Consider the following 14,214-nt stretch of genomic DNA (forward strand, 5'->3'; position numbering starts at 1 on the left):
TTGAAGGAACACATTTGACACTGTTAAGATACAAAGTGTCTTGTCAATATTGTATCAGCAACTTTTAAAAATCAAAGGTCCACTTTAGTTTCCCATAAATCATGTCCTTAAAAGGTACAAACTGCAATGGTACAAATTTGTTTCTTTGTCTTAAGGTACAATTCTGTTCCATAAAAAGGTACTGCCCCAGTGACAAGGGTCTTTAGTACAACATTGTACCATTATTTTCAGAGAGTGTGTTGTATAAGGTACAAAAACCTTGTAATAAACTGCCAGTACATTATTTGTAATCTCACAGACTTATTCCTCTACATATTATTTATTATACATTATATTATTTCAAAGTATAAAAAATGTCACTTTGTTAAACCTTGGAGTTAAATTTTCAACATCAAAAAGTCACAAATAGAAAACCCTTGTGAATCACAAAATACGGAAACTATTAATTAACAGAATTTTTTTTACAGTGTGTTGATTGCTGAGTGTGAAATTAACAGGATTTTTCTAATGTTATTGTTGGAGCCATTTAAACCAGTTTGTTCCTTCTGTTTCATATTTAAGCTTTACATGTCTAATAGGTAAACTCATAGTCTCATTGTGTTTCTTTTATATAATTCACAGAGACCAATGGTTCTTTATGTCAAAAATGTAAAGAACTAAATGTAAATCTGTGTAACTTTTCACAGCAAAACAAGAAATGCTTCATGGTTATAAATAATGCTTCAAATTTTGATAAAGATTGCAGCAAAATATGTAATTATATGCTGCTATAATCAGACCCCCCCCCCCCCCCCCATAAAATAAAATAGCAACATGTCTGGGAAAACACGTCTTGCGCCTCATTGCGGCGGGTGTATGATAGGGTCCCAAATGTGTCAAACTCAGTTCATGGAGGGCCAAAGCCCTGCACAGTTTCAAGTTCCAACCCTGCTTCAACACACTTACCTGTAGGTTTCAAACAAGCCTGAAGGACTCAATTAGTTTGATCAGGTGTGTTTATTTGGGTTAAAGCAAGTCCAACATTTAAACCCATTGCGTCCTATGCCATACAAGCTCTGGATATGCTGCGTTAACAATCCTTACATAACCCGAGATTATATAAGCATATTTCTATTTTTATGTGTTTGGCTGGTCCACATGAATCATTTATCTGTCAAAAGCCATTAGGTTGACTTCTGGTATGCAGTTTTAGAAACACCTGTCTTTGATTTGACTTTTCTTCAGGAGAAGAGCATGAAGATTTTTTGTGCTTTGAAATAAGTTCCTCCATTAGAACATACAATATGTTCTTAGGACCATTATTGGCTTGCAAGTCAGCATTAGTAAATATATTATGCTGTATTTAGATCAAAAATAGCTGCAAGCAGGAAATGAAATGAAAAAGGATGGACACTGGGATGGGTATAATGTGGAGTTTCCCTGTATTTAAAACATTCCTGCCATTTTTTTTTTGTCTTTGATGTCATTAATATTTAAAATAGTGCTGTTTACTGCTTTGCATGCTTTTCCAATTGCATATTTTAGTATATTTAATATATCTTAAACCTTACTTGGCATTTATTGTGGACAGCAAAAAAGAATTTCATTGCACTGACAACGCAGTTCCTTTATATGACAGTAGATGCTTTGAATCTCGCATCTTTAACATAATCAGAAACTGTAGACTGAATCAGGTTTGATTGGCTTTCCTCTCTGCACTCGAGAGAGCACAGCGATTGTCTCAAACCAACAGATGCTTCCAACATAACAGGATTTCACAGGTCTGTTGATCCGATTTATCCACACTCATTAACCCAATGAGAGCAACAGGATTGGGAACGGTGACTGACAGGCCTCATGGATGTCCATCAGAAGCTTAAAATGGATTTTCACACCCTGAAGGATCTTTGTGATGTACAAAAGCACGCCAAAAACATCACCCACACACATTTTGTTGCCAAGAAGGTCATTTTTAGAAACCAATCTAATCAGACATTAGGGTAAAGGTTAGGGTTAAGCCAAGAAAACTACATGCCTACAAGTGACAGACTGGAACACTTGGCAATGTAATGCAAAAGATTAAGGCTATTAGACTGAGTTTGAGCAGTTTGTTTGGACTTACAGTCAGTGATGTTCTAGAAGCAACAACAACAGATTAGGAAGTCTACGAATCAGTCTACTGTATGTGAAGCCAAGCATCGAAGACTTCAAGAACAAGAGATACACTTAATACACTTCACTGAACATCTACACATAGACATCGCCTATATACTATATAACTGCAGGTTAACTATGTTTATATATTACAACTTCAACTGTTTAAAGCTATTAGTTAGTTAATAACAGTTATTTGTAACTAATGTAGTTATAGTATCTAATAACCTTAAATTTTATGAATTTGATTGTTATACAATAATGTAAAGCTACCTTGAAACAATAATGATTATGAAAAGTGCTATACAAATAAACTTGAATTGAACTGAACTATAAAGAACACATCCTAGCAAACAATCATCTAATTGATTTGGCTGTCCCCAAACTTTATCTGATAAAGCTGGTGGTTAAGTCTGTACAACCCAATAAACATTGTTATATGCTCTATATACTCTCAACAAATTTTAGTTAGTTCTAAAATTGGAAACCAATATGAGGTCTGTTGTTGGATTTACCATGTAGCCACCTATATTTCTCTTAGTGCCACAAGTGAGATTCCATCTAATGATTCTGGTCTAGAAGGGTGCGTTATACACTACGTTGGTGCATCCCAAATCCCATACTTAAGAACTATTCAACCCAGGCTCATACTGAAAATGTACCTCTAAATACATTTTCTGGAGGCTGCGAAATACATCCCAGGAGGTACGTATTTTTGCAGTCTTTGTTTTCCCAAATTCATAAGAGGTCGTATGCTTTTTCAGATCTCAAATTTCTCTCACGAGTGGTATTCGCCCCTGCTGTTCTCGCAATAAACCCACTAGAGGCCGCTATTGATTTACTGCTTGACTGACTGACTGACCGACCAATCAACTGACTCATTCTCCTCCTTCCCTAAACCCAATCAATTTTATCAATTGACCTGCCCACCCACTTCCCTAAACCCAACCAACATCTTTCAAAAGCAATCCAGAAAAACAAAAGCGCTTGTTTCATTTTTACCATGATGATTTCAGATTTTCCCCACCCTGTTATTTACTTAATTAATTTACTTAATTTAGTTTTTAGTTTCTGTTTTTGTCTTACCTGCCTTCTGGAACCGTTCTTCTTTAAACTCAAACCCTGTGGTCGTGGTCGAGTCCTCTCTGTTTCACTAAGCTCACACGGAGGTAGCAGGCAGCTGAAAAGAAATGCGAAGAGGACTGGAGTCAAACCGCCCTGTGGAGTTCATTTAAAAAATGAAATTTAGCCATACGTACCTCTGGCTACATAATTCGTGGTCTCCAGGAACGTGTATATAGAACTACGTTTTCAGAATGAGCCTATGTTGGAACTATTCTATAGTATTTTGTAGTATAAACAACATATTCACACTGAAAATTCTAAAAATATTAAGCGCACTTGAAATACCCAGATGACGTATTTAAGCGGTAAACAGATTTGCGAACCTTTGTACACCACTTAACATTTGGTTATTTTGGTGTGTCACTTGTGTTCCTCATGAGGCCATGCTTTGATAGCAATAGGGTAACTGAATCAATATAAGGGCTTCAGTTTGACTTGTTGCACCTTGAGTGTGTTCTGGTGAACTACCAATAGCGATTAGACCAAAACCATTAGAATTACCAGCATGGGTGGTGGGCATATTTTAAACTCAAACCTCTCAAAAAGACTTTCATTGAGTTCATTCATTTTTTTTGTGCACATTTTGAAAGAATACATAAAAAATGCTTAATGGAAAAGTGGCAAGATGCACATCAAATTTAAAATCGCACATAAAAAAGAAAAACATACGCTCACAAAAGAGTGGGAAAAACTTTTACATAGATAAAAATGTGCATAAACAGCCTGATCTCACGTAACTATTTTAGGTATTGTCAGTTAATTGGCTATTTTGCATTAATTTGTACAAGTTCAGTTGTATGAAAATGTATGATTTTAAAAAGGAGGCATGGCACTCAACCCCACCTCTAAACCCAACCATCATCAGGGATGATCAAATTGTACTTAATTGCACGAATGCTGTTGAAGGATTCGGATTTCTGCTTTCCAATCCGTCTCATCATGGACCAACATTTATCCTTTTTATCATCCTGTTTCTCATCATTTGTTTTATTACATATAATTATTTGATTATTTGAATGAGTATTTACCTTTGAATTGATTTTGACTAATGAATAAGTTAACACATTACTTAATATAAGAATGTTCAGTGCATTTGCCTGTCTCTTTATAACTACTTTCAGGAGCCACCAAACTAGGTCAGAGGTCTCTGAGACCTAGAGTGGAACGGAAGGCTGAGGACTGGAAGCAACTGTTTTGATTGTTATTTCTATGAGTTAATACTATCTAAAATGTTTAAAGCAGGGGTCTCAAACTCGCGGCCCGCGGGCCATTTGCGGCCCTCAGTGCAATATTTTGTGGCCCGCGCTGACCGCTGTACATTGACAGAATCAGTGGAGCGCTCCACGCTCCGCTGATTCTATCCGTACACATCGGTCACTGGGATTCCCCGCCTGCCGAAGTGACGGGAGGGAACTCGCGCCAGCCAGAACCAAGGTAAGCTGTTCCCGCCCCTGCCTGCCACTTAGCTACCTATCTGCAGCCTGCCACCTACCTAGCTACAGCCTGCATCTTATATATATTATAGGTAGATACAGACTGGTACAGACTGATGTGACTGGAGTGGGGTGGGGGTGTTTTATTTATACATATACGCCTTTTTTTAGGTGAGGGCAGGCACGTGCACACATAGGGCTCAGTCTGTGCAGAGCACATGCCCTTTTTAGTCTTGGATAGAAAGTGCCCTTCCAAAATGATCAAAAGTGCTCCCGCGACGCGGCACACCTTCGGTCCCGCCCTTCAGTAGGCGCGCGACAACACAGCGGATCAGTACGCGCGCGACAACACAGCTGATCAGTACGCGCGCAATACCACCGCTCTTCAGTACACGTGCATCCACTCTACAGATCTGCACCAATCACCCCCCCCCCAAGTTCCATACTGAGGGTCTCAACTGCTTCCGCTCTAAAGCCAAATGTGGTTCAGATTTGTGAGCAGAAGGGCTGTCAAGTCTCTGGCAGCAAGGAGTAGGCAAAAGATGCCATGTTCAGAAGAACTGTTCATAATCTTCACTCAATGTTTATTAATGTTCAGGACACTTCATGTTCATTAATTAAAACTGTTAATAATGACATTTGAGGACTTTTTTTTTGTGAAATCCCTTATGCGGCCCAGCCTCACCCAGACTTTGCCTCCTGCGGCCCCCAGGTAAATTGAGTTTGAGACCCCTGGTCTAAAGTGATTTAGCTATTTTTACGGTTAATTCTTTTAAAGTGATTTGACTTTTTATTCAAGATAGACTTTGTGTAGTAAGGATATTATAACTACCTGAATGTAGATTATACCGGTTTTTAACCAGTTTTGATAAGGATGGCTGAAAGTACACTTAGCCTTGGATAAGCAACAGATTATTCTTTCAGTGCGTGTGTTCTATTTGATTGTGGATCTGTTTCACAGGTCTGGAGTCAGCTCTAAGCAGTCTAGTGGATGTCTGACATTTATGCTTAAGATATTGTTTAGAATTGTACGCACGAACCCCACGTGAAAATGTTCCTATATCTGTGTTTTAACCAATCAGGTTAGAACACCTACATGTATGACACAGTTACTGATGTTATGTGAGAGTGTAATTGTAAAGGCTTTTGCTGATGAAACTGCAAACTATCTTCAGTAAACTTCATTTATTTATTTCAATCTCTGACTCCGGCTCTTCATCATCTGACAGACTGCTCATTCTTTCGATTAAACTGTATAGCATCCCTACACTATTGTACAAAAGCATACAAATTAGCCACTAAAACAAAAAGTTATGAATTGTTGTGAGATCGTGTTGGCATAAACTATGTTGGAAACAAATTTCCTGAATAAATTTGATCATTTAAAAAAAATAATAAATAAATAATGTGATAAAAATGAACATGATGGGACAGAATTTCATTTTAATTTAATTGCATCTTCATCTTCTGAAGTGCAAGTAATTTATTATATCAGACAAAAACGCACATCGTGGCTTCTACTAGCAAATAGTTTGTTTTCATATTTGGCACCATTGTCAGGAAGTGACAAGTTTGATCAGTTTGATTGGATGGAAACTGAGCTTTATTTGCATGATTTCTGCAACATTCTAATTTTGCACACATGTATTATTAACATATTTAAGTGGAAACATAGTTACACTGGCTTCGTTCGAAACAGCCGACTACTCAGTAGGTACTGCATTTGAATGTAAACACTAGGCTGTTAGAAAACTACGTTCTATACAGTATGAATATGAGCAGTATGAATGGAACCAAAGAGCATAGAATCACCAAGAGGCGACACTCTAGTGCAGTTTGGGAAACTAGATGGCACGGCAGCCATTTTGGAATGAAAACTCCAATAGAACAACAACATATTATAAGTCTGTAAAATAAACTATTTAAAGTTCAATTCAATTCAATTCAGCTTTATTTGTATAGCGCTTTTACAATGTAGATTGTGTCAAAGCAGCTTCACATAAATGGTCATAGTAACTGGAACAGTGTAGTTCAGTTTTTAGTGTTTAAGTTCAGTTCAGTTCAGTTTAGCTCAGTTCAGTGTGATTTAATCATTACTGAGAGTTCAAACACTGAAGAGCAAATTCATCGATGTGTAGCTCTACCAATCCTGAACCATGCGAGCCAGTGGCGACAGCGGAGAGGGAAAAAAAAACTTCACCTGATGGGAGTGAAGAAAAAACCTTGAGAGAACCATACTCAGTTGGGCATGACCATTTTAATTTCTCCGCTGGCCAAAAGTCTTGTGCAGAGCTTTAGTCACCGCGGTGAAGGCTGATGATTGTGATAGTAAGTGCTGTATTGTCGGCTTTCAGGTTGTATATCAGCTTTAATACGCTTTAAAAAAAAAAAGCAGCTGCTTGCTATCGTGACAGCAATAAGATCCAATGCACAGCCGAACGCTTTCACTCCAAAATGGCGGAATCCGGGGCTGTTGCTGGGCGCTGCTGTTTTAATGGAAAGTACTATTGAGTGTCCCTTTTTGGTCATGATCACGTGACATACCTGCGTGAGCTGTGTCGCTTCACTCCCTTTCATGAATTCTCATGCAGCGTGCATCGGATACACACTCCAGAATCTTGCCGGATGGTAGGTAATCTCGCATACTGATTTTCAAATTTTATGAATTCAGACATACTACTTGGCTTGCATTCTGCTTTAGCGCAGTGTTTCTCAACTACCGGGAACATTTTCAGTGGGTCGCTGACTGTGTGGGCAAAAAACCAAGAAAAGTTTAATTTTTAACTTATTTTGCTTATATTGGACTTTTATTTTGAAATACGCGCTCGACAACCATAACGTTTGACATGTGAAATTTCCTTTAATTATAGCAAGTCTTCTTATGATTTATCTGTCACTACTTGTGTATGTCAACAAATAAAAACAAATGAATTATAATTCCTAAAATTATATTATAGTTCCTAAACATTTGGGTCGTGGCTTGATGACCATGTAAAAATGTGGGTCCCATGACCAAACCAGTTGAGAACCACTGCTTTAGTGTACTATATAGTATTGAAGTATGCGATTTTGGACGCAGCCACTGTGTCCTAACAACCTGCCTTGTGACAAAATTCCAGCGACAAGCTGTTGGTCTGTCTGCACCAAACGAGACGTGACATGACAGAAACAGGTAAATACCAGCCACTGCATTGCCAACAAAATGGTAAAGGCTTTTAAATGAGTGAATACATAGTGAACCTCTTTAACATTATTAGTGAGCGACTGATGTTGTTCGTTTGCACTAAATCACAGTTGTCTTTCATTTTAAAACTGTTAATTATTTTATTGTCAAGATCTGCTGCTGCTTTCATTTGTATGGCAATAAATGTCTTTTAAAATTAAATTCAACTCACATTGGGAGCATTTAACACTGAATAAAGAACATAATCTGTACGCGAGGTGGTCTTTGCCATGTTGTTGTTCTGCGGCGACATTGCGGATATAGAAAGCATCTCTGAAATAGAAATTTCACACTTGGCCATCTCAGAAAGTTAGAAATAAAAAGTCTATTAAACATGAAAAAGATGCATGTTGAGGTGCCACGTCACATGTAGTTGGATGTTCCTGGAGAGCCACCTTCCTGCAGATTTCAGTTGCAACCCATATCAAACACACCTGCCTGGAATTATCACGTGGTGTTCAGGTCCTAATTAATTAGTTCAGGTGTGTTTGATATGGTTAGCAGCTAAAATCTGCAGGAAGGTGGCTCTCCAGGAACAGGGTTGGCTACCCCTGAGTTAGGGCATAGTGTTAGTTTAACCCTCCTAGTTCTAATCATCTCACTCTGAGCAAGATTCAAACAACCATTGAAGGCGTGTGAGTCACACTGATGAGACCTCGTCTAGAATCAGATGCTAGCCATTGGTGGCTTTTAATGGATGGTCCCTATTATACACACTGCAGAACATGTTTGCTGTTTGATATGCAGTCGGATCCCAAATTGCTAGTTAGAAAGTATGAAGTTCTTGTATTAGAAAGAATGTGTGGTGGATCAACTTCATTCAGCTATGCTGGTTTAAAAGCTGGGCCGGCAATTACAAAACTGACAACAAACTCAAAAGACACTCTTGCTTGTTTTCTTCAGTTGCTCCAGGCTAATATGTAGCCTTAGTATCTATTGTAATGTCTCAATAGCTAGAGGACACTTTCAGTTAGATTCACCCACTTCCTGGACGGAATTCCCCTCAATTTTCAACGTTCAAACCAGTACCTTTTGCAGAAAACATAATTTATTTAGGAATATACTGTGTTCAGGCAGACTGAGCATGTGATTGACCTTGTTTATACAGACAGTAAAATCACTTCACGGAAAAGAAATAGCAAACAACATCATTAAACCTCACAAGTAAGCTGTGCAAGTGCCGTTAAGTTCTCTGCTGGCTTTGTGTTGGGTCCCTTAGTCCGTTTTCTTTTATCTTCAGTAACTTTGAATAGCCGTGTCGAAGCGAAGTGTTGAGAAAATCCATGTGGTTTAAAGTTCACAGGTACAATACATATGCTTGGTTGCACAATCTTTGAAATGTTGTCAGCGTCTATGACGTTTTTGGATGAGCAGGGAAGGGAATATCCGAGAGGTGTATGAACTCTTTGATGATAGTTTTTGACCTCCAGCTTCACCTGAGATGCTGGTAAGTATCTGATATCCACTGTTATGTCCAGCCGAAGTGCAACCTGAACCTCAGGATGATGACATCATAGAGTCAAATCAAAAGGAGCAACAATGACCCTGCCCACCACATACACACACACACACACATACACACACACCCGCTGCTGACAAGAACAACTCTGAATCCAGAGCAATAGTATAATAATATCATAGTGAATTAGACTCTTACATATTTGGCCTTCCATCTATCACAGGGGAAAATATACTCATTCTCAAGTCCTCAATCTACATTTCATCTCTCCAGGACAAAACATTCATTACACAGATTAGCGTGAAGCACTTACTTTGACCTTTGGCCTTCTCAAAACACCGATCTGTGACATCAATAAATGATGTTCGATTTTAAACTCAAACATGTGCTAAGTGCAGGCGGGTCTTTATCAGATCATACTCGAACGAACTTTAACCTCCCCTAATCACCGCGGCACTTTGCTATCTGTGTAAGAACAAAAGCACCACAGTAAAAGCCACCATTTAGCTTTTTTCATGATGTCAGTCACCGCTGGTGGTCCAAGTGCTGAGCGCTATTTGTTTATTTAGTTTTAAATGTCTTTTTCATGTGTTGTCCAGCATTGGTAACTTAGTGTTGGTGTTGTACTTTTGTGGAACAAAACAAAAAGATAAGAGCCAAACGAAAAAGAAAACGAAACAAAAACGGCATGCAGTTAATTCAGCCAACACAAAATAAACAAACCAATGCGTTTACATGTCTTTCCAAGTGATTGTCTTTCATTCTAAACAGAGTGTACACACAAGCAAAGAAACAAAACAATGAACGCGAAACTGAAAGAAAATAAAAAAACAAACCATGTGCGATCAAAGAAAGTATATCAAAATAAAGGTAAAGCACAACAGATCCCGGGCTTGATGTTTTGTTGCCGTTCTTCAGTAGAGTGACCAGGCGTTTAGGAAAACAAGATCCCCCTTGTCTTCGTTTTGTGTTTCCGTGTATTCGATATCTTCATCCTATCAAACAAATGAGGAGAAGCCGGCGATAGGGGCTCGGGAGCCTGGAGCCAAGCTGCTTGGGGGCCGATAAAGTGTGCCGTGCTGACTGGGTGGGTTGGAGCTCTGCTGGGATGGAGTGGGAGTCCGGCTACCCTTGGGCCTGAAAAGGCTGCCAGTTTGGGACTGGCTCTGGGGCGTAGGAGAGCTGAGCTGAGGGGGGAACGGTGGCAGAGGAGGAAGAGGAGGCAGAGGGGGAGGAGGGGCGCAGTGTTCGGGCTCACCCGACTCAGACTCTGTGTAGTTGTAGGCCTGCGCTCTGGAGATTCCCTTCTGCTGCCGGCGCCAGGAGTTGTAGTAGGTCGGGTCGCTGATGTAGTGGTTGACAAAGGAATGGGTCTTCTGGCGGTTGGGGTCCACCTCATATTCACTGTCGCTGCCCTACAGTGGAAAGAAAGGGAACGGGTGAGAAATGGAGAGCGAACTGCTTCTGTAATCTCAGATTCAAGGGAGGAGATGATTTGAGAAGGTGTCCGAGTTCACTCCACAGAATCTAGAATGCTCTAGAAATGATATTCATTTGTCATTTTGACAGCTGGGTCATAAGTTTTCATCAGTTATCGTTACACCATAAATGATATAAAATATTATGTAAAAGTTTGGGGTCAGTGTGGTTTGAGGAACTATTTCAATACCCTTTTTTGGGCAGAGGCATTCTATTTCCAATAAATTACAGGAATAGTTCACACCAACATGAAAGTTGTTTACTCTCCGTCATGTGGTTTAAATACTTTATGAGCTTCTTTCTTCTGTTGAACATAAAAGAAGATATTTTGAAGAATGCTGGATGCTGGGACCCATTCATTTTCATATTAGGAAAACAAATGCTATGGAACTCATTAGTTCTCAGCATCCAGCATTTTTCCAAATATCCTACTTTTTGTTCAACAAAAAAAAAAGACACTCAAATAGGTTATCAAGTGAAGAGTGAGTAAATGGTTGCAGAATTTTCATTTATTTGTAAACTGTCTCTTTAAATTGTACAAAACTGACAACAGTCCTTTTTAATATTAGACAAGGCTTATGTTAATATATTCTTTAAAATGGTTATTTTGATACTGATCCGCAAACTTGTGTTAGCTATAGTTTAGTATATTTGTAATGATTAATAACTGTCAATTGCAGTCTTTTACACTTTACATTGGTGGTTAATGTGAAGAAGTGTAACCCAGCTATCACATATGCTACATTATTTATGCAGTAGTGGTCAGAAAGTAGGTTGAATTTACTTGTCAACTGAAAAAGAGGCTACAGTGAAAGTTAATAAAGGTTAAAAGAACAGAAATGATGACTTGTAAGTGTGAGTTCAGTGAAAATGATCGATTTGAGTTAATCATTCAGTCGCAGAAATTTGAGTTACTTTAATCGCCATCGCATCAAAGTAAAACAAACTTCATGTTACCATACAGTATGAATGTTAGGTAAAAACCTTCTAGTTATAGTATCTAGTTTATAATCTTTAGTTTGATCAAACAATGTGTTGCGACCTCCTATTTATCTTACTCTACTCTCACAACATGATGTAGACCATGATGAACCTCAATGGAAACCTGATTACATGAACAATTTCCAATTCTATTGGTCCACCTTTGGAAACTCTATATTCTCTTTCCAAGTAATCAAACCTTTATTAACTGTAGAAAAGTAGTTGTGAAACGAGCACATTGATTAATCTGTCAAAAATGATCCCAAAATGAAAGAAAAGCAAAACCAAAACAGGGAAAAGAACCTATCTATTATTTAAAATAACCTCTCTACCACTTTACCCTCTGGTACCAGTCACACGCTGAGTTTTGGGGGGTTTGACCATGTATGAATGAACCTAATGGAGAGGATAGGAATGGACAAGCACTAGGAAGCGACTTCCTGTCAATCGATGCACAATGCATTTCCTCACCCATTGAGTTGGAAGAGTTTGAAGGCCCCCAGTCTTAAAGGAGAAAACAAGCGCCTCCTAGAGGTAAACAGAGACATGGGGTTTAAAGCAGTGAAGAATGGGCCCTACATCATTTTCATGGGACAAACAATGGCTGCTATTTTTAAATGGTGCATTACCCATACAAAAAAAAAAAAAGAAAGAAAGAAAGAATTGACATATTGCATGTTTTCTATCAATCATAGTTGCGAAATTACAATAAATCCAGAACACTGTTTAAGTTTGTGCAGAAATATTTTAATAAGCAAAGCATGTTAAAATTAAAATAAAGTATTTATTATTATTTATTTAATTAGCATTACATTTGTAACAATGAAAAAAAATTGCAGGATCAGCATAACAATTTAATAAATATAAAATTTTTAAATTCATTTTATGAATTAGAATTATTGTGTAATGAAATAGAATTCAGTGTAATGAAATCTCTTTTTTGCTTAAGAATATATTCATTTCAAGCATTGATTTTTGTTTTTACGCTTTCTAAATCACAAACAACATTAAAACAAACTGAAACAAGTCAAATAAAACTAAATCAAACCAAACAAGACAAAACAAAAACCACAACTAAGCAAAACAAAACATAAAAAGAAACAAATGTGAAAACCAAATAAACTAAAACATAACCAAACAAAACACAAAAATATCAAAAAACAAAATTAAACCAAAAAATAAAACAAAAACCAAGTTAAAACAAAGCAAAATCAATATAAATACAAAGCTAAAAAAAAACAAGCAAAAACAGTAAAACGATCCAAAAAATCAAACAAGACCAGACAAAACAAAACAGAACAAAACAAACCAATAAAGTAACTAAGAAACCAACCGAACAGACTCTAATTGGACCTGTCTGATAAACATCAGTATATCTAAAAGTACAGTTAAGGAAATAAAACACCATGCTGTCATACCAGCAGGTTTTGTAGCATGAAACATTTTTTTTTGTAAGGGTAATGCGGGCAGGGAGTAAATCTTCTCAACACTTTTTGACACTTTAATGCAGTTCTTGGAACAACGTTGGATAAGTTCCTCATGACGGCTTCCTACACTCTTTGTCAAGACAGGAATCTGCACTAAAACAATGGACAACTGTATAAAGATCTGCTCTCCATTAATATCTTCCACCAGCACCATTTATCACAACAACTTTGGTTTTCTCAACATGACATTTCTGGCTCACATTCTAGAGTTTCACCAAAGATGCATCATAAACTACTAACAAAATGCCAACTGGAGAAGAAAACAGCTTAACATAACAGAGAAGAACCACTATGGCTTGGGGTTTTATGTAGACTTAATCTTCAGCAACACTTTTTGCCTTCCCTGCATTAAGAATTCAATCTGGTAGTGTTCATTTTGAACTTTTAAAGGTAGATTCTGAAAAAATTCTGTTTTATTCACCCTTTGAAGTCTTAGGCTAAATAAGTTTGTATTTATATACAAATGGTCACACTTTACAATCAGGTTCCTTTAGGTATAAAGTACATCCAAAAGGGTTGTTATCACAGAATAAAGCTGTAAAGCACTGTTGTATCAGACAGAAGGGTTTATTCTGCAAAAACAACCATCCTAGATGTACTTCATATTAAAAAATACATATTTATATTAAAAATTATATATAAATATATATATATATATATATATATATATATATATATATATATATATATATATATATATATATATATATATATATATATATATATAAACACACAGACAGGTTCAAAGCTCTTGAATTCTTTACTTCAGTTATTCTTTACAACTGCAGAGTATTTGGGCCTTTTCATCAGTAAAGGAACCTGACAGGACAACAGGAGATGGCAAAAAAACTGCTGCTGCTTTAAATTAGACTGACTTCTATTTATCTATTGATC

The 14,214-nt window shown here is 37.4% G+C and overlaps 1 protein-coding gene across 11 annotated transcripts in view; it reads right to left on the reverse strand.

Annotated features, from left to right (window-relative positions):
• Positions 1-8,942: 8,942 nt before the first annotated feature.
• The window catches only part of sdk2b (sidekick cell adhesion molecule 2b), a 637,792-nt gene continuing 632,520 nt past the window's right edge, over positions 8,943-14,214 (reverse strand). For 6 of the 11 annotated variants that reach the window (XM_009306868.4, XM_009306867.4, XM_073918820.1 and 3 more), the window contains 2 exons: positions 12,305-12,361; positions 8,943-10,788 (listed from right to left, as the gene is read on the reverse strand). In XM_009306868.4, the coding sequence (XP_009305143.1) occupies positions 10,372-10,788; positions 12,305-12,361 (474 nt within the window). In that variant the 3' untranslated portion in view covers positions 8,943-10,371. The remainder of the gene's footprint in view (positions 10,789-12,304; positions 12,362-14,214) is intronic. The other 5 variants (XM_009306870.4, XM_009306869.4, XM_073918822.1 and 2 more) reach the window with 1 other exon arrangement.

This window comes from Danio rerio, chromosome 12, assembly GCF_049306965.1.
Source record: "Danio rerio strain Tuebingen ecotype United States chromosome 12, GRCz12tu, whole genome shotgun sequence".
In the NCBI taxonomy this organism is placed as follows: domain Eukaryota; kingdom Metazoa; phylum Chordata; class Actinopteri; order Cypriniformes; family Danionidae; genus Danio; species Danio rerio.